This window comes from Notechis scutatus, chromosome 2 (assembly GCF_049901735.1).
Source record: "Notechis scutatus isolate UNSWTSFEM ecotype Mainland chromosome 2, rNotScu1.2, whole genome shotgun sequence".
Lineage (NCBI taxonomy): Eukaryota > Metazoa > Chordata > Lepidosauria > Squamata > Elapidae > Notechis > Notechis scutatus.
Genome location: NC_142010.1, coordinates 101,697,317 through 101,721,116, shown reverse-complemented (window position 1 = coordinate 101,721,116; position 23,800 = coordinate 101,697,317). Strand labels below are relative to the sequence as shown.

The following is a 23,800-nucleotide window of genomic DNA, read 5'->3' as shown; positions in this document are numbered from 1 at the left end:
GCAGTTCAGATTCTTTTTTATGTTTTGCAGAACTTTTCTATTTTGAAGAGTATATGTAGTCTCACATATTTTATCCCAAGTAGCGTTCCCAATTCCAATGACAGTCCCTACATGTGCACTTACACTTTTGAAATACGATTTTATAATGCTCTTTCCAGACTCTTATAGTTAACATTTTTGAAACCACATTTTTTTTTACTAACAGTCACCGGTATCAAAGGATTCGATGTTCTTTGCTGGGCATTTGGACTACTGATAGTCTTTGAGTTTAAATTCATAAACATTTCAGTATGCCAATAATCTGTTTGGGTCAGAGTCTATGATATGATGGTGTTTCTATGATGTTAACAAGTTACTGAAAACCTAATAAATGTGGGTCAGCAGTGACACACCACAGACTTGAAAAATAACCCTTGATTATGAACACATAATGCTGGCTTATGATAACTAAGCATTTTTCATGAAGTTCTTGCTTGAAAAGTTCTAAGCTTTCCTATGTTGGTTTTTAAGCTGGGGCTTCTGCTGTGCAAACCAAACAAAACCTCAGCAAACGTTGTCTTATTCTCCTTCTAGACATGATCAGTCAGAGGTCCAAAGGAGGCAAAAACAGCGGATGTGCTCAACTTGGCACAGGAAGGGGCACTCTGCGTCTACGGGCCAAGGGTCCAGCCACCGTGGAAGAACAGGTGTGTATTCCAAGGCCCCAACTACATTGGTCAGAAAGATAAGTAGCTCTGGAAAGTGGAGCTCTTTCTTCCAGCCAAGGATAAGCTCTGTTGAAAAGGATGTCCTGCAATACACCAAGCATCACTTCTGCTGCCTCATCTTTCTATGTCTCACCTTCCTTCCTCATTCTGTGTGGCAAAAAAAAAAGAAGAAGTGGCGAGAGGAGGGAATGACTGAATCAGCAGTAAGCAGTAATAAAGATTGGCTGCTCTACCAAGCTTACATTTGCAAATCTTTTCACATTGTTTCTCTTAATTTATTTTTCCTATCTCTACCAAGGCACTTTGTTGCACTGCAACCACCATCACTTCTGTCTTACTGGGTATAGTTATGTGGATTGTTTTTTCAGTTAGCAGAAGGGGAATATTGTTGCTATTTTGACAAGTGTGGTTTTGTTTTGTTTTCTTCACAGCCCTCTGCATTTGAGGAGAAGGCCATTGAGAAGGTTGATGACCTTCTGGAGAGCTACATGGGTATCCGTGACACCGAGCTAGGTAAGCTTTTTTTAAAAAAAATAATAATCTGTGTGCTAAATTGCTAAGAGAAGGCAAGCAGTGAGTTGTGGCTGATCACAGCCTACTCCTGCCTGTTTTGACTCCTGTGCTTAGGAATAGAAATAAATGTGAGGGTTTCCTTGCGTCCTTCCTTATATTTACATTTAGTTCTATAAACTATGTGCAAAAAGGCCCATAAAGTGTTTGAGGATGGAATTAATGCTTATTTCTGATTTTTTTTTTCTTCCTCTGCAGCTGCTACCATGGTGGAGCTGGGCAAGGACAAGCAAAACCCTGATGAATTTGCAGAAGCATTGGATGAGCAGCTGGGTGATTTTGCCTTCCCGGATGAGTTTGTCTTTGATGTCTGGGGAAGCATTGGAGATGCCAAGGTTGGGCGCTACTAGGACTGTAAACATACTAGACTCCCCCTCCCACAGAAACTATGGACAGACCAGTGAATCTGGAACACTACAGCGCCCTTCCCTTTGATGCTGGGCCCACTGATTTGGAAGGGATCCTAGAGCAATAAGTAATCTACATTATTGACTGGAGTGTAATGTGAACTGGGGGCAGAATTTCTGCTGCTGCTTGCTTCCAGCCCCCTCTTGTTGGAAATTCCCTCATCCCTGGGTACAACCAAGCCATTCAGTTTGCTCTGTGTTCTAGTCTTGAGTTAGGTGCTACCAGTTACTTCATACAGTTTGCTATTTCTTAGAGAATTATGGCTGCTGCATGTTGGATTTCTGAGCTTATTCTGGTTTGAGAGCGAGCCTAACTGAAATAGCAATTTCAGATTTAGATGGATGATCAGCTGTTTTTGTTTTGAGAATCAGATATTCTCCATGGGAGCTGAAGGAAGGAGGGATGGACGGAATTGCCTTTTTCAGCTCTTAATAAAACTGGAGGAGGGATTCTGGCTCCTAGCTCTGCATATTTGCAGGTGGATGCCTGAGGAGATACACACTTCCTAGTTCTTCTGAAAGCTTGATCACCCTTTTCCCATTTCATCTGTGTTGGTACGAGGCACATAAAAAAAATAGCCCCTCCTATTTGGGAACATCTCACGTGGTCTCTATCTCCTTGATCCTGGTGACTTACATTAGCTAGAAGATGCAACAGTGATGCTTCTGCTCAAGGTTGGCGCAAACTAGGTTAAGAAATAACTTTTTGTTCCATCCCATTACCGACATGTATTAGATGTGTACGAGTGGCAGTCAGTTGTTAAAGAGATTCCAACTATGAAGTATAACTGATTTCTGCTAGGCGTCAGTTGCTGAACTTGATCTGTTTTTGATCAATGACCTCAAATATTGTGGCTGGAAAATAATTCACATACAGTCAATTGCTACCGAGAGCACATATAGCATACATCTAACTCCCAAGTACTGGTCCTTATGGATGGGTCTGGCACATTCTGTTGTTTGAATGTTACACTCTCAGAAACACATGCAGTTTTCAGCCTGATCCACCCTGCCCTTTTTAGCTCTATATTTGGGCTTTTAATCCCTGCCAACTCATGATATGTGTGGACAGTACAAAGGCTATTGTGCGTGCGCTCTCTTTCAGGGGATTCAACTGTATTGAATCATTAATTCAGTGGCATTTTCTCCTCCACCCCATTGATTCTAGAACATTCCTTTTCTAAACTGGCTATAACAAACACCTATTTTCAAAGTAAGTTTTTTTCCCCAAAAAAATTTGGGGACTTTTTCCAGGAGGAAGGGCAGCAACAGAAGTCCTTTGTTGTCTAGATATGGGCATACCCTTCTTAATGTCTGTCTGAACTAATTTTGTCCTGCTGACCTACCTCCTAGGGTTGGCCCAGTTCATTTCTTGTTATTTATATTCTTTCACCCATGTGCTCATTCTCAAATTCTGGGCCTCTCCCCTGCGCCACAATCCATTACAGTAGTTAATAACATCATCTTCTTCACATACACCTTACAGCCTCAGCCCACCTACTGTATCTCTAAAACACTAATTCCAGGTAAGATATGGAGCTTGCAGATCTCTGGATCATACCTCAAGCGCAGAGCGTGTGAGGCTTCTGCTAAGCCTTGCTGTTTCTTGTGTCCTGGCACTGGAAACCTCTTAGGGAAAACAGGCACCATGTCCTCCTTGGGCATATTTTTGTATTCTGCAAGTAAATTGTCTTTAAGATAAAATATATCAATACTATTAAACTGTGTGCATGGTGGTGTGTTTAGAACCGTTAATTACAGTTAATGAACTGGTAAGAATGGAAAGAAGGCAGTGAACCTGTGGAAGGGGTTGGAGAAAATCCACATTACATATTGGGAAAAGAAACGTATCCACAGCAATGCAGAAGAAACCAGCTGCAGTCCACAGAATTTTGCATTATTTTATTTTAGCTTTTTTTTTGCCCTCTTCCCTTGAGAAACTTTACTGCCCATTATTCTTCTCAAGCTCTGGAAATTTCCTTCTAGACCTGTGCCCTGTCCCAGATGCAATTTGAAAAGGATGTGCATGGGATGGCAGCAGTAGTCTGTCTCTTGAATTGGCCTATATCCTGCTCATGTGGAGCAGTCTGTAGATCACTGAAAAGGATTCTTCTACAGGTGAAGCTGAACCAGAGGATCTGTTGCATGGAGCCAACAGTTGCATTGTAATAGGCCTTTCTAGGATTCAGCAGTGCTAAACTGGATGTTTAGTCCTATGCAATGGACATGGGTTGTTTACAAGCTATTTTTTCCACATCCCTCCCTTTCATATTAATTCTACCTAATATGAGTCAAACATTAAAGTTATTGGAGATGTCCTGAAGAATCTTTTAAAGATCTTATCATTTAGAATGCTGTTTGTCTTTAAATAGACAATCTAAAAGGGAAGCACTTATTTCTAAAACTGCTTTACAAAGATCAATAGCATCACGATCTTTGACTACAGGCTTTGGCATATAAATAATCACAAATATGTTAAAAAGGATAGACAAGAGGCAAAAAGCAGATGCTGTCTCCCCAGTGTCTGCCAGCTTGAAGGAGATTGGTGAAAATGATAATGAGGATGGCCCAAATCAACTGAAACACAGACACACACCCCAATCTAAAGGAAAGAATAATATTGCTTCTCCCTCTTTTCTGCATGCTTTTAAAATGGCTTCTGTTAGAGGTTGTTTTTATTTCTCAGCTTTTCTACTATAGCTAGTCACTGTCCAAAGAGGCTACAGCACAAATGTATGTTAGGCTTTGTCTCAAATGCTTCCGCCAGCATTTGAGTGGGACTATCTGCTCTATCTTTGAGAAGCCCAGAGCAGGAATAAACATACTATGTTGCTAATTAAGTTTGGGCTGGGAAATGGGACACTTCCCCCCATGGGAGATAAAGAACAAACAATGAGTAGGAAGAGTCTGTTCATTTGTTTCAGGATGCACAAAATGAGATGGAATTCAGGTCTAATCTTGAGATTCATTAGGCTCATGTGCGGGGCGGAATAATTTTCCATCTGTCAGGGAGGTTAACACAGCAGAGGAAGGCTGGGAACACCATAGCTCCTGGTTTGCTTTTGAAAGCATTTTGGGGTGGGGGGGAGCTCCTATCTTTCCCCTTTCATTTAAAGTCACTAGCCTCCAAAAAGTGTTCCAAGATTATCCTAAAGCATTTGGGATGGAGTTTATCAAACTGCCAAGTAAACTGCCCTTTATTTGGATCCACTTAAATTTATGTATAAAGAGCAAATTCGAACACTAATTTGGAAAGTGGGGGGACTGCCAACTGTTTGTGTTAAAATCAGCCTTGCTCTCTTTACTCCAACACCAAGGATTCCTTGCATAGGCGCATGGCTATAAACATAGTCTTGCTCCAGTTAAGTAGCTCACTCTGAGGTGGGCTTAATCCTCATGAAGAGCACTTGTCACACTTCACAGCATTGCCTTGGTTGATATTTAGCCATATATGTGGGTACCAGTTGTTCCAATAGATTTCACAGAGATGAAAACCATCCATCCATCAATTTGCAGGAGCCTAGAACTGACAAGTGCTTTTGGGCAGCTTTTAATCTAGAGCAGGGGTGTCAAACATGCGTTGTCACGTAACGTATTGTGACTTTTTTCCCCTTTGCTAAACTGGGTGTGGGTGAGTTTGACACCCCTGGTCTAGAGCCACCGTTGAACAGCCTCTCCACAGGAATGAGATTACAGCACAATTCCTATTACCTTCAGTATGCCAGATGTGAATTATAAAATTGATAGTGGAAAGGCTGGGTCTAATGGTGTGAGATTCTTTAATGACCACAATCTTTTCAAGAAGAGCAACAGTCTCTTAATATGAAAAAAGTCTAGTGGCAATGTAAAATGTTATAGAATATCATGTACTGTAAATCTTTTTGGGTCCTAGCTCACTTCCCATTTTTATTTTCGCCATTCCCTCTTGTCCCAAACAGCACATCTATGAATGTCATATGTTCTCGCAGAGCTGAGTTCCATGCATCTATGATGCAAAATAGGTAGCCTGATGGTTTAGACAATCATAGGAACATTAATTTTAAATTGCCAGAAAACTGTTGAAAAAGTGGCTAAAAACTAGATGAGTATATGAGAAAAGACTCTGGCATTCTAGTTCCATCTGTGACCATCTATAGATACAAGAGGAAGTTCTACTAAATCACAGAGGCACAGAGAATATTATTTTCATGAAGCTGGGGTAGGGAGCACAGAGTAAATTCCAGTTAGCCTCATCACTATAGATATCCTTATTTTTTAAATTGGTAGCCTATAACATATAATTAATTCCACAGTTAATCTTGCTTTGTAAAAGGTAGTAGCATCAATGGCAGCAACTTTTATTTGTCCTCAGAATATTCCTTCCACAATAGTGCAGGAGTTAAGGTTCAGTGGGAATCTGGTACAGATCATTATAGGTTAGCAGTAAACATTCAGATACCACTTTATTTGCCAACCCTATTCCTTGGGACTGAAGGTAAGGAATCACTGCAACTTAACATTGAGCATTGGGTGAAACATTTTTCTTTGCAGACAACCACTAGCTTGGAAGAGATGATTGATAGATCCTGCGTGATAATTGAGTCACTGTGCACATTTTTTAAAAGTCTCTCATATAGATAACCTCAAATACTAGACACATAACTTATCTGACACAAAATCCAATCCAGATGTGCACAGCAGTTGCCTGGCTTTTAGTCTCCCAGCTGAAACTGGCAAGCAACTTGCTCACAATTACTGCCTGCTCTGTTGGCTTATTGTATCCATCCCCAAAATCTGTCTCAATTCTTATTTTTCAACAGCCTGTTGAAATAAGCAGTTTGAGCACTGGCCACTATGTTCCCTTGCAGATAAATGCAGTACATAAAATTCATGATTTAGATAACTTCATGATTTGATTATCATGAAAATGGCATAGGGTCTCCTGCTTGAGGGGGTTGGACTAGAAGACCTCCAAGGTCCCTTCCAACTCCACTCTTCTGTGAAAATAAACAGCACCATTGTCAGCCGAAATCCTTACAAGGTATGCATAAGAAAGCTGGTTTTAAGAAGTGATATTTGATTCTTCTCCCTGAACTTTTCTTTCTTAAAATGCTAATAGTTTTGAAAAGAATAAGAGTAGCTAACATTAGTAAAATCAGCAGAGGTAAAAAATTTCCGTCACAAAACGGTGCCGGTGATAGCCAGCCTATCATGCAATTGAAAGATGGGCATAACTCATCTGCTCCCATTGAATTCTGCTGTAAAAGTACAATTGACTCGGATGAACCTGTCTTTGTATTACAGGATTCAGGGTTTCTGATGAGATTGGTTACCATCAAAATTACGGTAAGTTCCAGGAGAACTTCAACTGTTGGCATCTTCAGCTTGTTAAGACCTTCAGAGAGTGGTTATATATATACATCCCTAACAATATCTGTTCAGAGGAAAAATGTTGCTTTTTTAATTTTGTTTTTATTTTTAGAAATAAGGTGAACATTCCTAATACTTGTTCCTTCTCCTATTTTCCTCATAAACAACTCTGTAAGGTGAATTGAGCTGAGAGAGTGACTGGCCCAAAGTCAACCGGCTGGCTTTTATGACTTAGAACTCACAGTCTCTTTCTAGCCTGGTGCCTTAAGTACTAGACTAAACTGGCTCTTCTTTTTGAATCCTTCCTTAATCGTAAACCAAATCTCCATTTGCATCTAGGAAGACTATCAGCCATTCTTGCCACAAGCAAAACAGAAGTTAGCTTGAAAAGTTGGATTTGCTGTGTTAACACAGATATGGCCACCAGATGGAGCCACTAGACACATTTCAAGAGCAAGGTAGTAAGCCGAACACTATAGAGATCTGGCCCCAATGCATATATATCACCTGAATAGTAAGCCTGCTTGCACAAGTCCTAAAGGAACTGCCTTCCCCTGGGGCAATCTCATATTCAACACTAACACTAAATTAAATTTCTTGTAGCTCCAGTGCAGCCTGTTTATTCTGTATTTGACAAACTGATCTTGGAGAAGACTTTGAAGCAGATTCTAAGTACTAAACAATCAAAGAATTCAGTGTGAAATCATGTATTTATTTATCTTAAAATCTTTTTTAAGAGGTATGCGGAACTGACTACACATTGGGTAATTTAGTAGTATACTATTTGGTCAGTTTTTCAGTTCTGTTAAGAACACAAGCAAGGGAGTAATTTCTTCCCCCTGTTCTCCATCTAGATCAGGGGTGTCAAACTCAAGGCCCAAAAGCTGGATCTGGCCTGTGGGGGGCTTAGATCTGGCCCATAGGGCCACCCTGGAAACAGTGAAGGACCGACCTGCAGTGCCTCTTCCAGTGAAAATGGAGCTCATGAGGGCTGCACACGGCCCTTGTAGACTCTGCTTTTAGCTGCAATGGCCTCTTACAGCCCTCTACCAGGGAAAATGGAGCCCAGGAGGGCTGCAGGATGTCAAGCTGGCTGCACCCACCCTGGCCATGCTAACTAGCCCACCCCCCTGAGGTTAAACAAAAGCTTGATGCAGCCCTCAATGAACTCGAATTTGACACGTCTGATCTAGATGTACACAATTCCCAATCGACATGCAGCTGCCCCAACCTCCTGAAATAGACTTTCCAAAATGAGACACCAAAGTGGCTGAAGTTTGGCTGAACTATTTTTCCTTCAATGCATAAACACTTTTCTTGTAAGTTTACAACTTATTCCACAAGTTTACAGCTTTCTCCAGAATCTATAGACAGAAATTTACTCCATCAACAAAGTCAACTTTTCAAGGCCTCATGCTTACACACACACACACACACACACACACACACAGGGAGGAGGAGGGAGGGGGAAGAAGAGAGAGATCCCAGCTGACTTTGGTTTATAGCCTTCTGTAGCCTTGGCTAGAAGGATTCTTGGGCACTCAGGCTGACAGAGTTTTAAACATGGAAGAAGTATTAACATTTTCAGAGTTTTCATCTGGGAGCAAGAAGTCTTGATAGCCCACTGAACCCTTGATTAAAGTGCTATTATTAATTATAGTGCATAATAATTGCTTAGGAATAGGATCTGCTTCTTTTAGCAGTGAGCCACCCAATGGTTCATCTTTCATGCTTCTACCATTATTCACACATATCAGTTAAGTGTTTTAAGTAGACTTATAGAAAGCACACATTAAAGGCAATGAGTTATAGGCACAGTAGAAATGCAGATGAAGATCTTAATCCAGAGCAGATGCAGGTGGCAAAGAGAGATGAAATGAGGAACAAATCTCAAGATATTTAAGGTATGACATGCTAAACAAGAGCTATACAAAATTGGTAGCTTAGCCTGGTCAGACAGCTGCTGAGCCTTGGTGATCTCCTTTTGATAATCAAGAATCCCAGGATGGCAAGAAGTAGAATACTCTGGGATCTAGACTTGGGTAAGTGCCAAAAGATTTTAGGATTTAGGAGGCCGTGAAGTGGATAATTAGAGCCACAGAGATGAGTAGAGCACTCAATGCTAGACCAAGAAGTGTTTGGGGGGCAGAATAGAGGTGCAGAAGAAACATCCTCCTTCTTCCCCTCTTGAATTCAGCTCTACCTTGGAATGCGTCCCATCCCATTCTTTGCTTCCCCTGTGGGCCTCTCTGACTTTGACAAACTGGATGAAGACAGGCAGAAAGCTAATAAGTGCAGCATTTTTCTGTGTATGGGAAGCCACTCCTCTTACTTTTCCTCTTATTTATCACAGGGGCATAGTCTATGATTGAGAAAGAAACCGGAGAACAGCCACGCTATCCTTACTTTCTTTAACCATTTTTGTGACTTTGGGAGTTTTCTTCTTCATAGGTCACTTGCCTCTCTGCTGCTGTGTGGGTGTGTGACAAGCTCCTTCTCCTGAGAAAGGAAAGCCTCTGGGAGTAAAAAGCACCGCATTGGCAGGCAGGACAGAAAACAACCTGTGGGGCTACAACCCAGCATTTTTTCCTAGTAAAGGAATCCTGTCCAGCTTATTAATAACTTTGATTTCTGAGAATTAATAAATTAAAGACATAAATGAAATACTGTATACAGTTAGATCTAAGGTCCAGCTCAGCAATGTGTGATTTTTGGAGATTAACACACTGCAATGAAGTCTCTATGTCAGAGACCTCAGAATGAACATGTAAGGTGAGATAACAACATGACATGTCTATGGAGATTCTCAGTCATCCAGATCGTGGTTGTCCCAAAGGTGCTTTTTCAACAGGTAACTGGACTTCCTTGTTTTTCTTTGAAGACATTTAGCTTCTCATCCAAGAAGCTTCTTCAGCCCTCTCCTCCCCTTGTGGCATGCAATTTCTTCACGTGAGCCACGATGAAAGGCAGCATCTTGTAAGAATGGAGTGGAAAGAATTCTTATCTCTCTATTCTTAGGAGTAGAGGTAGTCCATGACTGATGACCACTTATTTAACCATGGTTCAAATTAATGATGACCCAGGAATACTGCTTCTAATTACGTCAGAGATGCCTCTGTGGAAAGCTTATTATAGGGGTCAGTCTAGAAAGCTGGCTAGGAAACAACGATTTTCCTTGATGAAGCTCCCACCCTGAAGAGGAGCTCTGGACAATCAGACATATTGCAGTCTTTCACACTTTTCTGCACTTTTAAAATTTGATTTATCTTTCTGCCTAGGTGCCCAATATGTATACCAACAGATCAGTGTTGGTATTCAAATTCTTTTTACTACTGGTTCTGTAGGCATGGCTAGGTGGGCATGGCCATGTGACTAGGTGGGCGTGGCTTCTTCTTTTTTTGCAGCACCCCCCTCTCTGTGTTTTGGGCCTTCTGGGCCTCAGGCATGCCTCCTGGGGGAGGGGATGATTTTTGCTCCCAGAAGGCTTCCCTGGGGCTCAGGAAGGCAAAAACAGAGCCAGGGGGCGCAGCACCCCCCCGTGCTCCATTTTGGGGCCTTCCTCAGCCTCAGGGAAGCCTCTTGGGTGAAGCAATAAGACAGTGAGGGGAATCCCAGCACAGCTATCATAGGAACAGCTGATTGTTGGGAGGGGAAAAAAAGAAATACCTTAAGGAATGACTGAAGAATGCAGTCAGTGATGTCGGGCGTGTGCGCGATGTTGCGCATGCGTGATAAGGACTGACTGGGCGGGGAAGGGAGGGGCGACTGGGTTGGGGGCATGGCCAGCCAGAAGTTACTACCGATTTGGCGACCCACGCCAAACCCTTGCTACCAGTTTGCCTGAACCAGTACGAACCATCTGAATACCACCACTGCAGCAAATGTTACAACTCTGGCAACTTATAATAAACTTCCAGAGAATAATTGCTTGAAAATTACTGGAGGTAACTTACAGGACTATTTGCACCAGACAGACTCCTCATCAATTTCTGTATCCAGGTCAGAGGAGGCCCACAAGTCACTCACTTTTAGCTAGTAAAAAAAAAATCAGGTGAGGTTCATTTATTAAACTTCAACAGATACCCAAACAATTAAGTGGCAAAACGGGGTAGAAGGCAGACAAAAGGGAGAGGAAGAGAACAAATCTCTTCATAATGCTCAGAAGTTATAAAACTATAATGACTGAAGCTTAAGTGGAATGTATTCCACAGTGAAAGAAGGGTCAATCCTACCTAGGAAGAAGCCAGCATGGCAAGAAAGAGGAAGTTTATCCTAATGAGGAGAACTAAAAGGCAGGCAGACTCTGGCAAAAAAACTTGTAAGCGATTTAATACAGAATGGAAAAGGGATTGTTCAGAATGTAAAGATAATCCTTGATAGTAATTGAGCCCACAATTATGGTTATAATTTTCTGCCAGTCATTAAGTGGATCACCTTTTTTATGGTGGTCTTTAAGTGAATGATGCAGTAAAGTGATTAAGCAAAATTAAGCAGTCATTAAGAAAAACACTGCAGTCATTAAACAAATGCTACGGTCATGAAGCAAACCCATTGTTTACTAGGGACAGTTTTTGTCAAAAATCAGAAGTAAACGCTGATTTCCAGCAAAAATGTTGTAAACTGTGGTCATGTGACCACAAGGCTATGTAAAACAGTCATAAATGCAGGCCAATTGCTGAGAGCCCAATATGCAGTCATGTGTCTAAATTGGGCAGCTGTCAGAACTTCAAATCTGAGTTGTAACTACCTTTTTTGGGGGGGGCATTGTAGCTTCAAATGGTCACTAAATGACTGAATGTAAGTCAAGGACGACCTGTAAGGCAAAAAAACCCAACAACAACGAAAGGAACAAGGGATGTTTTCAATATGCTGGAAGCGGAAAGCCAACCATTAGAATAGCAGTGGTGCTCACCATGTGAATGGGGATTGTAGAGAAACTGAATGAATTATTGGCCTCTGCCCTTATGAAAGAAGATAAGGGATAAATACCTGAACCAGAAGCAGAACTTATCTTGGGGTGGGAACTGAAACAACAGAGTCAGTTTGAAATAATGAAAGAAAATATTCTAGTACATTTAGAATTAGAATTAGAATTAGAATTAGAATTAGAATTAGAATTAGAATGGAGTGGAGTGGAGTGGAGTGGAGTGGAGTGGAGTGGAGTAGAGTAGAGAGTAGAGTAGAGTAGAGTAGAGTAGAGTAGAATAGAATAGAATAGAATAGAATAGAATAGAATAGAATAGAATAGAATTCTTTATTGGCCAAGTGTGACACAGGAATTTGTCTCTGGTGCATATGTTCTCAGTGTACATAAGAAAAAATAAAATACATTCATCAAGAATCATAAGATACAACTTGGAGAGACTAGCGTAGTAACAAATCACTGGGGTCCTGATGTCTTCACCTAAGAATCTTCAACTGTGAATCTTCAACACAGATTCAACTGTGAAAATGCTAACCTTTGGCTAAAGTTGTATAATTTGTCATTTCAAATCAGGCACAGGGCCAGAAGACTGGAAGGTATCAAACACTGGAAGGTATCCAATAGCAATATTTAAAATGGAATGCAGCAGTTCCATAGAAATGTTAAATCAAAATCAAACTGACATAAGGAATTAAGCCTCGCTGAATGAAAAGCAGCATGTGTTCTACAAAGATACACCCTCCTTTGCCAATCTTTTAGACTGTTTTGAGTGTCAACAGATGGATGGAGGTGATCTTATCAACACTATTTGGATTTTTCAAAAAACCCTTTGACACAGTTCATCATCAAAGGTATTCAGGTAAACTTAGTGGCAGTGAGGATTTCCTTATTGAATTTGAATTTGTTTTGAATACTTGATTTGGTCAAGTGTGATTAAACACACAAGGAATTTATCTCCAATGCAGACATATTCCAGAAGGTCTTTTTAATCTGAATGAGTGGTCAAGCAAATGGGAAATGTCGTTCCATTAAAATAAACATAAAGCAATGCTTGTTAGGACCCCCAAAACACAACTTAGCACACATTGATAGGGTCTGCTCTTCAAATATTAGTAGCTAATCTAATGAAGAAGTGGAGTCAATGTTCAGCAGCTGTGAGAAAGGACATTCCACGCCTGCAATTATTAAGAAAGATTGAAAATAATATTTTAATGTTGTTATACTAATCTAGTGTAAGCCTACATCCGGAATGCTGTATTCATTTCTGGTCACCACACTTGGAAAAGGTTATAAAAGAGTGTGGGAAAAGTTCAGAAGAGGACAAAAGAGTCCCAAACATTATCCCTATAGGAAAAAGCTAAAATCTTTGGAACTTGCTATCTTGGGAAAAAGGGGGGAATGACAGAGTCACAGAGGCTATGGCTGAGATGTATAAAATCATGCATAGCACAGAAAATGTTGGCTAACTCTTTTCAGAGAAGTTGACTGGGAGATCTAAAATGGGCAGAAGAAAGCACTTCTTCCCAAAACCCATAATTGCCCTGTGGAATTCATTAGTGTGAGACACAGTGATGGCCAATAACTTGGATGACTTTAAAATGGGATAAATTTGTGGAGGGCTAACAGTGACTACCAATCTAAAATACTGAAAGGTATCTCTAGGGCTTTATGCCTCCAAACACCAGTTGCAGGGTAACAATAGCTGGAAGGAGTTACATCTCTCTTTCCTATTGGTGGGCATCATAAAGGCAACCACTTGACCACTGTGGAAAATGCTAATTGCAAGCTCACTTCAGTGGAATTCATTCCATTCCAATTCACTGGCATCATTTCCCACTGAATGCAGCTAGTCTTCTATAACAAGAAATCCAGAGCCAACCCTATTGAGAAGCCACACATTTTATTTCAAATTCTTGGGTCAATGCTTGAGAAGCAGGTAACTGCGGTGACCAAGAATTTACACAAATTCATATTGTGTGCCAATTGTGCCCATTCCTAGAGTAGGAGGCACTGCTCTTAGTCACTCTTGCCTTAATCACTTCTTATTTGGATTATTACAAAGTGCTCTGTGTGGGGCAGCCCTCAAAGAGATTCTGAGAAAGACTTATAAAGGTACTGCTTTGGAGTTTAATTCTCCCCATGGCTGTAATTTTTTTTTAAAGTTTACTCAGCTCAGGTTGTGATAGGATGCAGTAAGAGAGGAAAGACATAGGTAATGAAGGGTTCCGAAATCAAATTGGTTCCATTCTAAGCTACAGTGGTGTGATTGACAGATATACCGTGATTTCTCTGTCATTTGGCGATGTGTGGTGGAGAACCAGCAGAAAAATCAGTACATCACTGCCTATCAATATTATGGGACATGAATGGTATTATTCAGTAAGGAACGAGAGGAGATATGCTAGAGGCAGGATACAGATAGGCAACAAGGTAACAAAAATCACACAGGTATAATTAAAACAGCATTTTAATCCCAAAGCGGAGAAGGAATCCCTTGGTTATTGGAATCCTTCTGAAGGAAGAACATACTACTTTGTAAAAAATATGTCACCTCTTGTGATGGTGATGGATGGATGGACGGATGGACTTCTGAAGAACTGTAAGATTCAATAATACAACTGAGAAATCATGTAAATATTAGAAGTGCAAATATATACAGGGACGACATGCAAGACCGCCAACATTCAACTCATGGGCTAGAGACCCAATGCTCCAGAAGGAGCCAACCTTCCTGGGATTATGTTTAGTTTCACAGCATGCTTTGGAAGAAATAATGCTCTATATTTATTGGGAGAATGTCTTCATCCTGATGTTTGAATTTGCAACAGAGCAAGAGATTGGATCCAATTTTTATGACAGGACTAAGCTCCTTTATGTACCTTCCCACCAATTTGGATTTGTGTGAACTTCCTGCAGCAGCTAATTAGGTGGTCCATTCTTTCTTCAGCTTCTTGGCAGAGGTGGCATTTTGTATCTGTTGCCGTCTTCTCAATTCTAGTTTTGTATCCATTTGTTTTTAAGACTTGGTCTGATGCAGGCAAAATTAGCCCCTCTGTCTTTCTCTTCAAATTTCCTATTCTTAGCCATTGCCAGGTCTTGTTATTATCTGCTTTGCCTGTTATTTTCTTTTTTTATGTACTGAAATACTTTGCCTTGCCATGTCTCTTTTCTATTCAACATTTGGTCTTTCTTGGTCTTTAGTCTCTCTGGTATTCAATATGCCTTCATTAGATTCAATGCAACTTCTCTATCCTTCAGATCAGGGGTCGCCAACTTTTTGGACCTCAGGGACCACCAAACTCATAATTTTAAATCCTGCAGACCAGAGACGCTGGGAAAATCCCCCAAAAAGTCTGTAGGAAATTTCCCCACCCCATTTTCCTACCGATCAATCATTCTTTATTTTGGGATCACAGGATACCATCTCTAGCTACGTTCTCGGGGGGGAGGGAGAGACTTTTGGCTTCATGCAAGGAAAGCAGCAGAAGCAGCAGAAGTCTTTCTTTCTCTCCCCCAAACTCTGCCAGAAATGAGTCTTTGTGAGACTTGAAGTGCCGGCGCAGCCTCTTGGAGCAGGATGCTTTGCAGGGTCCCAAAGACTCATTTCTGGCCTAGATTGGGGGAGAGAAAGAAAGACTTTTGCTGCTTTCCTTGCTTGCAGCCAAAAGCAGAAGAAGAAAGAAGCGGAAAGAAGCAACCCAAGCGAGGACCGTGGGGTGAATTGGGCAAGCTCCCCTTTCCATTCTTGCCCCCCTCCCCTCATTACCTCGTGTTGTTTGCAAAGCAAGCGATGAAAGCCTTGTGTTCCCACGGACCATGTGGGCAGCACAGCCTTGTGTTCCCGCGAAGCCTGGATTAATTGCTTTCAGGGGTGCTTTGGGGGGTGACATTTCTCTGAGGACCACCAAAATTTTCTCGCAGACCACCAGTGGTCCCCAGCCCACTGGTTGGCGACCACTGCTTCAGATATTCTTCCAATGTGGCATATTTATAGCATCCCATGCCCACTTATGCTCCTTTATAACTAGAGTTGTTAATACCATATTATGGTTCATCGCACAGTCAATTAGATGTTTAGACAGGACTTGGCATTTTGTTCCATCTGAATCTTTTCTTTGCCATAAAATTGTATCTATTTGCACAGGACCAGCTTGCAATGTTCTCAAAGTTTCCAATAATTCTTTTCAAATGCAATATAACTGAGATTGGCCTCTATCCTGCCTATTCTTGATTTCTCTGGCAGGTTCCTAGGGATGCTCGTTCATTTGATAAGACTGCATTTGGAATGGTCAGTTTGCAAAGGCTACTCTGATCTAATGACAGTCATTGATCTCGACTCTAATAGTTATCCTTCTTCCTTCCTCATCAATACACAGGCAGTACACAGCCAATACACACCCAGCAGGTATTACTTAAAAAATAGGCAAGTCAAGTTCAAACCCTTCCAGAGATTTTAAATTTGGAATCATCTACCCAAATTATTCAAGTTATAATAACTAGTACTGCATGGCTCCAACTCATCCTAGTTTGGAATTTCCTCTGAGTTGGTGATTGGTCTTCTTGGTCATTTTCTCTATGGAGGGAAGCCACACTCATTGGGAAGAGAAATTAGATTTTCCACTTTGGAGACTTTTCAAGATGGCCCAGGTAATCCATTAGTGCCAATAGGGTAATGAAGGAAGTAAGAACATTATGCCTGCATTTCTGAATTGAAAGAAGTCCCTTTTTCAAGACCATGTCACACATCTCCTGCCTCATCACTTCCTTCTACAGGGAAATCGGCTACCTTATAGGATCTGCACACATTAGTTCTTACTTCTTGGCTCACACAGAGCAAGCATCCCTCTGCAGTAGCCACATGGCACTGTCCTGAACTCTCCATTAGTAAACATATGGCATAAATATTAGGCAGAGTGAATGCATTTCTGTTTATGTTGCTTTTATGTACTGTATACATACAACTTTTGCAATAAAGCCAGCTTTGTTTAAGATAACACAAAATCTGCTTGATGAGGGTTTAGGAGGTGGTAGCATTCTGTGCCAAAGCTTCTTGGGATGAATGATGATATTTTTCCATTTTCTTCCCACGTCTCTCTTGCTACACAGTTATATTTATTTTTCATTTCACAGCCATATGTTACTTAAAATCTGTGTTCCATGACATTTTTTCAAAGTTGTCCAAGGAATTGTGTTCTCCGGAATCCTAGTTCATTTCCTCTGACTTGGTCCATAATTGTGCATGTTTTCTAGGCTTATTTTTAGCAGTGACTTTTTTCTAGAATCCATGTTTCAGTGAAAACAGATTTCAATCAGTGTACTTTTGCTACCAAACATTGTTCTTCAAATCTGACCATCAAGCAGTTGCAGCCAAATTTGTCCTAAGAACGCTCTCTTGATGATGCTTTTATCAGATAAATGCTCTGAAGCACACTGATAGATTTTACTAAGACATACATTTCTCTTACTTCTTGCTTCTATCCCTCCTTTGTTTCCCCATTTCTTCTATTTCCATTTTTCCTTTAAGCTTTATGTATTTTCCATTTAGTGGGAAAATATAGAATAGTTGCACATGAGGACTTTTGATGGATAAGGCTAAGAACTGCTCTGCCCTGTCAGGAACAATAAACTGGCCAACTAACAGGCTGTTGCCTGGATTTTGTCCCAATGATCTGCAACACTCCCTGGAGAAGGAAGGCGGAAATTCAGGTTGGAATTGAATGTGAGCAAGAAAGACTCTTGCTTGTAAGGAAGGGGACACTGTCAAAGGAGCCAGAGCCAGTTCTCAGAGGACCATCAGAAAGCAAAGGTTATTTGCAAGAATATTCACAAGAGAAGACTTCCGGGGAAAAGGAAAGTTGTTCCAACAAGTTCCAGAACTCAAGCGAATGCACAGATGTTCTAGGCAACACCCTTTTCTCTGAGCAGCTCTTGAGCTGAAAGGTTTACAATCTCCCTTGGAGACTTACAACTATATAATTCTTTCCAGACAGGGTTACCAAAGAGGTTGTTGAAACACCCCACACTCAGGGTGGTTGCAGTTGGAGGGGCGGGCTCCAGCTTAGACGTTCTGACTTAGGGAGGGAAGATGTCTGCATGCAGGTTCACTACTCTTACACTGGGCTACACTGGGAACAGCTGCAGAATTCCTGGGCCTCCAGAGGTTCACACTCCTGCGTCAGGCACAGTTTCCTGACCATCACTGGAGACGGGCCATAACAAGTTTAACCACAGCCCAGTTGTGCACTGACAGTCTCTAAAGCATGCCTGAATGTGGCTGAACTCAGAAAACACTTGACTTAATTCAGACAATGTTGCCCTCAAGATTTTAAAACTGACTGAACTCCAACAAGTAATCAAGGCCACAATTACGTAATGACAATAAACAAAGACAGCACAGGAATGTGTATGGTAACTGGGTTTTGCTTCTGGTAAACTTATCCATGGGAATGCAAACAAGATATGGTCATCCAGAAACTTGGGAAATGGAAATATGACACAGAGATAAGATTAGCCATTCATATAAAATTTCTCTATCGTTTTTGGTTGTGGCTAAAAAAATGTCATTTGCCTCAAGTAAGCTCAACTTTTAATGGTATTTAAATGGCTGTCTACATATGCTCAAACAAATTTCATGAGACTAGTCTAGTTGGCTACATTGTATATTCATTTTTAATTATAGTTGGTCTTGGGACTACTTGGATAAAAATTAATTATACACAATTAATTAAGGGAGAGAGAGGGAGGGAGAGAGAGAGAGAGAGAGAGAGAGAGTGTGTGTGTGTGTGTGTGTGTTCTGGATCACGGGTCCAGCTTAGAATGGGGAAAATATAGCACAATGCAGAAATAAGTCTCATCTTGGAATTCAATAAGGATAATAAATAAACAAATACATACACATATACACACATACATACAAACATACAAATGTTAGGCTCTATTTCCAAAATGGTTTGGCCGATCCAAGAAAATAAATATCTCATCCACGTCTATCTCCAATGTGAGTTGCAGAATCACCCAGCCCTTTCAGATGTGCTGCTGAGTCACACTCTCCCCATGTGGAGCCAACATGGTTCGGAGAGGTGGAGGCAGTCATTGGGACAGCAGAGAAGCAAATACTGCTGGAATGGCCCAGGGCGAGGCCTGCAATGGAGAGAAAGCCTCTGTGATTGTTTTTCTTAGATGCTTATAAGGGGAGTTCTGAATGGTGTTCGGCAGGTTCACATTTAATGGCTCTGAGCTGTCATCTTCAATCTATCACGGAGATTTTTATACCTGAAAATCTGGCTAGCTAAGCTAGCCTGTGTTTTATATACATAAACATCTATCTCAGATAGAGAGTTAAAGATGTCCTTTTAACAATGTGCAAGCAAGACTACCTCAGGATTATGGGTGGCTTATTTTTCCAATCTTCAGTCCATCCTGAGGTAATCAGATCGTTTAGGAAACCATTATTAGATCACACAACATCGGAGAACAAAAGAAAATTTTCTGGTATGTATGAAAAAGGCCCTCCAAAGAATATTTGACCAATCTGATCTGCTGAACTTCTGTGGGCAGTTTGGACTAGAAGTGGGGAGGCTAAGGTTCAAATTCACCCTCAACTATGGAAACTGATTGACTCCTTCTCAACCCACCCCACCCCATCGGAGTATGGTTGGAGAGATAAAATGAAATGAGATCCCCATAGAAGCCACTTTATGCTCTGGAAGAAAGTAGAATATACTTCATCAGCATTATCATCAGCATGAGCAACCATTGCATTCAGTGCTTTTATTAATGGTTGAACATGCCTTCAGGGAGTCTTTGTGTCTAATGTTATTACAGACAGTAACCCACACAAGTAATGAATGAAGTTTGCAGTCTGATCCTCATATTACATTAAATGTGGTCCAGTATATAGTTGCCTCATTAATGGTTTTTAAAGGCTGTGTCTTCTTCAGGCTGTCTTTGACTCATCTTTAGCCCACTGCAGAGGCAGCTTAGAGTCATCTGTACTTGTTGCATTGTTATTAGCAGATCTTCCCTCTTCTCCCATGATCTATTACTGTATACTAGTGGTGGTCCTGGTCATATGGTCAATGGCTGGGCTCTGCTGGCTCTCATTGGCCATTCGAGACTATTGCAGGCAACTTTCTTACCTACTACCCTCACCCCTTTGTTACTAGTCACTGTCTTCCATGGCTCACATAAAAGCAATAGCATTAGGGTTATATACCACTTCACAGTGCTTTAGAGCCCTCTCTAAGCAGTTTACAGAGTCAGCGTATTGCCCCCAACAATCTGGGTCCTCATTTTACCCACCTAGGAAGGATGGAAAGCTGAGTCAACCTTGAACCAGTGAGAATTGAACTGCTGGGAGTTGGCAGAGTTAGCTGCAATGCTGCATCCTAACTACTGTGCCACTATAGCTCATAATGCCTGATTAGCACATTCCGCTAGATTTTGTTCTGAAGTGCTTGTTCTGTCTGCATTATCTGTTCGCCACCATTTCAGCTAAGAAAGGCCTTCAATGCAGCCTTGTTATTTTGTGGTAGGCACCATTTTGTCTACCCCTACATGATCTCCCCTACTTCAAACAGACTATGTCCAGGTGCTGCTAGCCATGACCATTTGCTAACAGGGCTGCCATTCAATCCACTGTTTCCTGTTGGGATATCTTGGAACTGGAGTGAAATTGTAAAGCAGGGGTCTCCAACCCTGGCAACTTTAAGCCTGGAGGACTTCAACTCCCAGAATTCCCCAGCCAGCTGGCTGGGGAATTCTGGGAGTTGAAGTCCTCCAGGCTTAAAGTTGCCAAGGTTGGAGACCCCTGTTGTAAAGAGTTCTATTTCTTCTTTTAGTCCAAGCAATAGGTCATATAGGCAGGGGAAATGGTGGGGAAAAGACTGATACTCCTCACAATCCCTTCACTGCATCACTGGCACTCAGGCTATTTCTGAACATGGGGTGGTTCTGCTGCACTTCTGGAAGAGCACTAAATTCATGTACAAAAATAACCTGGCTGACAGGCTAATGGAGTGGTGAAGAGTGGGATGAAGTGAGAAGGAGATTGTTGCAATGGCTACAAAAGTTTCATCCTGCTTCACCCTGCACTTTCTTCCATTTCACTGTTCTATTAGCTGGGCTGTTTTTGGACATAGGTTTAATGTTCTTCCAGGAAAGCAGAAGACCCCAGTTCAGAAATAGTCCAAATGACACATCTCTACTAATACAGACAAGCTCTTGGGTGATATCCTATCAACCTGTTCAAAGAAGGACAAGACAAAATGTTGATACCTCGTGATCTACGTGTGCCGATCTGGAAGATGCATTTAGTCCTGCTGGCAAAATCTTCCCAACCATGTTGTATCGGGCTACCAGACTGAGCTGCAAAAAATCCCATATAATTTTATATCCCATATAATATAATTTTATATCCCATATAATTTTCATGTACACAAAAACATACCCATAGCAGCATAGAGTTTGAATATTTATAGTGTGTCTCTTTCCTGACAGTTAGCAATAGCCAGGATTTTTGCAATTCAGATGTGGTAGCCCTATCATAGTAGAGCATCATTATGGATAGACCTACAGTTCTCTGGAAAATAGAAGTGAATATTTTATCATCCTGGCTTTGCAAAATAAGCCACTTGGCACCCAATCCTGCAGGCAGGACCCATTTTCTGCACCTGATATTATATCCCATATAATTTTCATGTACACAAAAACATACCCATAGCAGCCAAGCTGTGAGCCATGTCAGAATTACATTTTCAGAAACAATAATTGTTAGGATCTTTATTCTTAATCCAATCTGGTGCAGAGAATGGTCTTTTTATGCTGATCATCAACATGCTAGGCTACTCAAATTGACATTATAGGATTTCGATCACTGTCCCCCTACTTCTATGCCGTGTTCACCTAGGACCCCGGTGCTTTTCCCAATTTCAGCCTGGCGTCTTTGCAGTTGCTTCAACCTTTCAGTCTTCATGAGTCTCCCAAACACAAAATTTCCAGGTTTTACAGAGCATTATCTTGTACGTCTACATAGTAATATTGCTTTTGGGTTCTCATGGCTTACCAAACATATTAAGAAATGGTTTGAAATCTTAATAAGTAGATAACCCACAGGTTCACTTTTGACACATATTTTCCAAGTGTGACAGGTTTAGCTCCCAGAAAACTGCTAGGTGGTGAGAATTTTTAAGGGAATAATATTATCATTTTCAGTTGGTACCAGGTAAAGGAAGGCCACTTTAAGTATATCTTGCTATAGAGCATTGCACATCAGAACAATTAGACACAAGAACAGTTTTTTCCCAAATGCCATCACTCTGCTAAACAAATAATTCCCTCAACACTATCCAATTATTGACTAAGTCTGCATTATTATTATTATTAATCTTCTCATTGTTCCTATCACCCATCTCCTCCCACTTGTGACTGTATGACTGTAACTTGGTTGCTTATATCTTCATGATTTATATTGACTGTTTCCTAATATGATTTGATTGCTTATTTGTACCGTATGATTATATTAAGTGTTGTACTTTATGATTCTTGATGAATGTATCTTTTCTTTTTATGTACACTGACAGCATATGCACCAAGACAAATTCCTTGTGTGTCTAATCACACTTGGCCAATAACGAATTCTTTCTTTCTTTCTTTCTTTCTTTCTTTCTTTCTTTCTTTCTTTCTTTCTTTCTTTCTTTCTTTCTTTCTTTCTTTCTTTCTTTCTTTCTTTCTTTCTTTCTTTTTCTCACAACCATTTTTATTCCTTGTGAGAATCAACACCTCTTCTTCAAGCAGATGAGGTACTAACTGCTAATTACTTCACACAGTGAAAGAAACAATGGTTTAATGCAACTTCCAGTAGCTCTACACTTTGTAACAAACATTTTATTGGGACTGGCCTATTCATTAAAAGTATATCAAGAGGACAGGCAACAGGTAAGTTACGGGATGCACTTTTCAGTAAATCGCCTCTGGAATTCGATTGCAGAAAGGAGAGCAGTCTTTCAGAGATCTTTATAGTTCTGAATTGGGGAGAGGGGAAGTAAAATTGCCACGTGTCATCACTCCTGTCCAGAGACCCCACATTAAATTATCCTCCTTATTGGCTGCTTCAGGGCTCTTCCATTTTCTCATGAAGCACTTGAACCTATTTGGGTTATTTGGCAATTTCATGTCATCGTCAGTCACTGTGTTTATATTAGTCTCTCTTTTTTCCTTTTCTTTCTCCAAGCGGAGTTTACAAAAGAGAGAGAGAGAGAGAGAGAGAGAGAGAACAAGTTGTTCGTTCATAGTAATGGCTGTACGCTTTTCTGCACTGCCCTTGATGACATCCAGGACTCTTCATTGCCTTGTTGAGAGATCCCACGTTTCAGGAATTGGCATTGGCTCAGATAGACCCATGTCCCTCTGCTTTCAGGGGAGGAAAGGAAGAGCCCTGAATCCTTTCCAGAAAAAAGAAAGACTCCCTTTCTGGTCTTCTTCTTGAGACGTAAAAAAAAAACCTCTTGGACCCTACTGAGAAATACTGTCTTGTGGGCTCCCAGTAGACACAAAGTTTTCTCACCTTTGACTCTCTTTTTCCTTGCAGAAAGCTTTTTTGCATTTGTAATTCAACAATCGGACTGCAGGCATTTGTTTCCATCTCCTACTCACTGTGTGTTTACTAAATCAGAACAGCGGCCAGATTGGTTCCAATTTTATCTTGTCAAGCAATAAAAGCTAGAAAATTACCTTTTTAGCAGAAAATGGGATTCTTCGTACGCTGTGCCAGATTGTATGATTTGCCTCCCTCGAGTGTAGGTTAATGCTTATTAATCTGTCTTTCCTGCCCAGTTTCTTCAGAT

General features: G+C 40.9%; 1 protein-coding gene across 5 annotated transcripts in view; it reads left to right on the top strand.

Moving 5' to 3' along the window:
• The window catches only part of GIPC1 (GIPC PDZ domain containing family member 1), a 41,385-nt gene extending 37,979 nt beyond the window's left edge, over positions 1-3,406 (top strand). For all 5 annotated transcript variants that reach the window (XM_087955608.1, XM_026676934.2, XM_087955607.1 and 2 more), the window contains exons 5-7: positions 574-686; positions 1,139-1,220; positions 1,476-3,406. In XM_087955608.1, the coding sequence (XP_087811734.1) occupies positions 574-686; positions 1,139-1,220; positions 1,476-1,627 (347 nt within the window). In that variant the 3' untranslated portion in view covers positions 1,628-3,406. The remainder of the gene's footprint in view (positions 1-573; positions 687-1,138; positions 1,221-1,475) is intronic.
• The last annotated feature ends 20,394 nt before the right edge of the window (positions 3,407-23,800 follow it).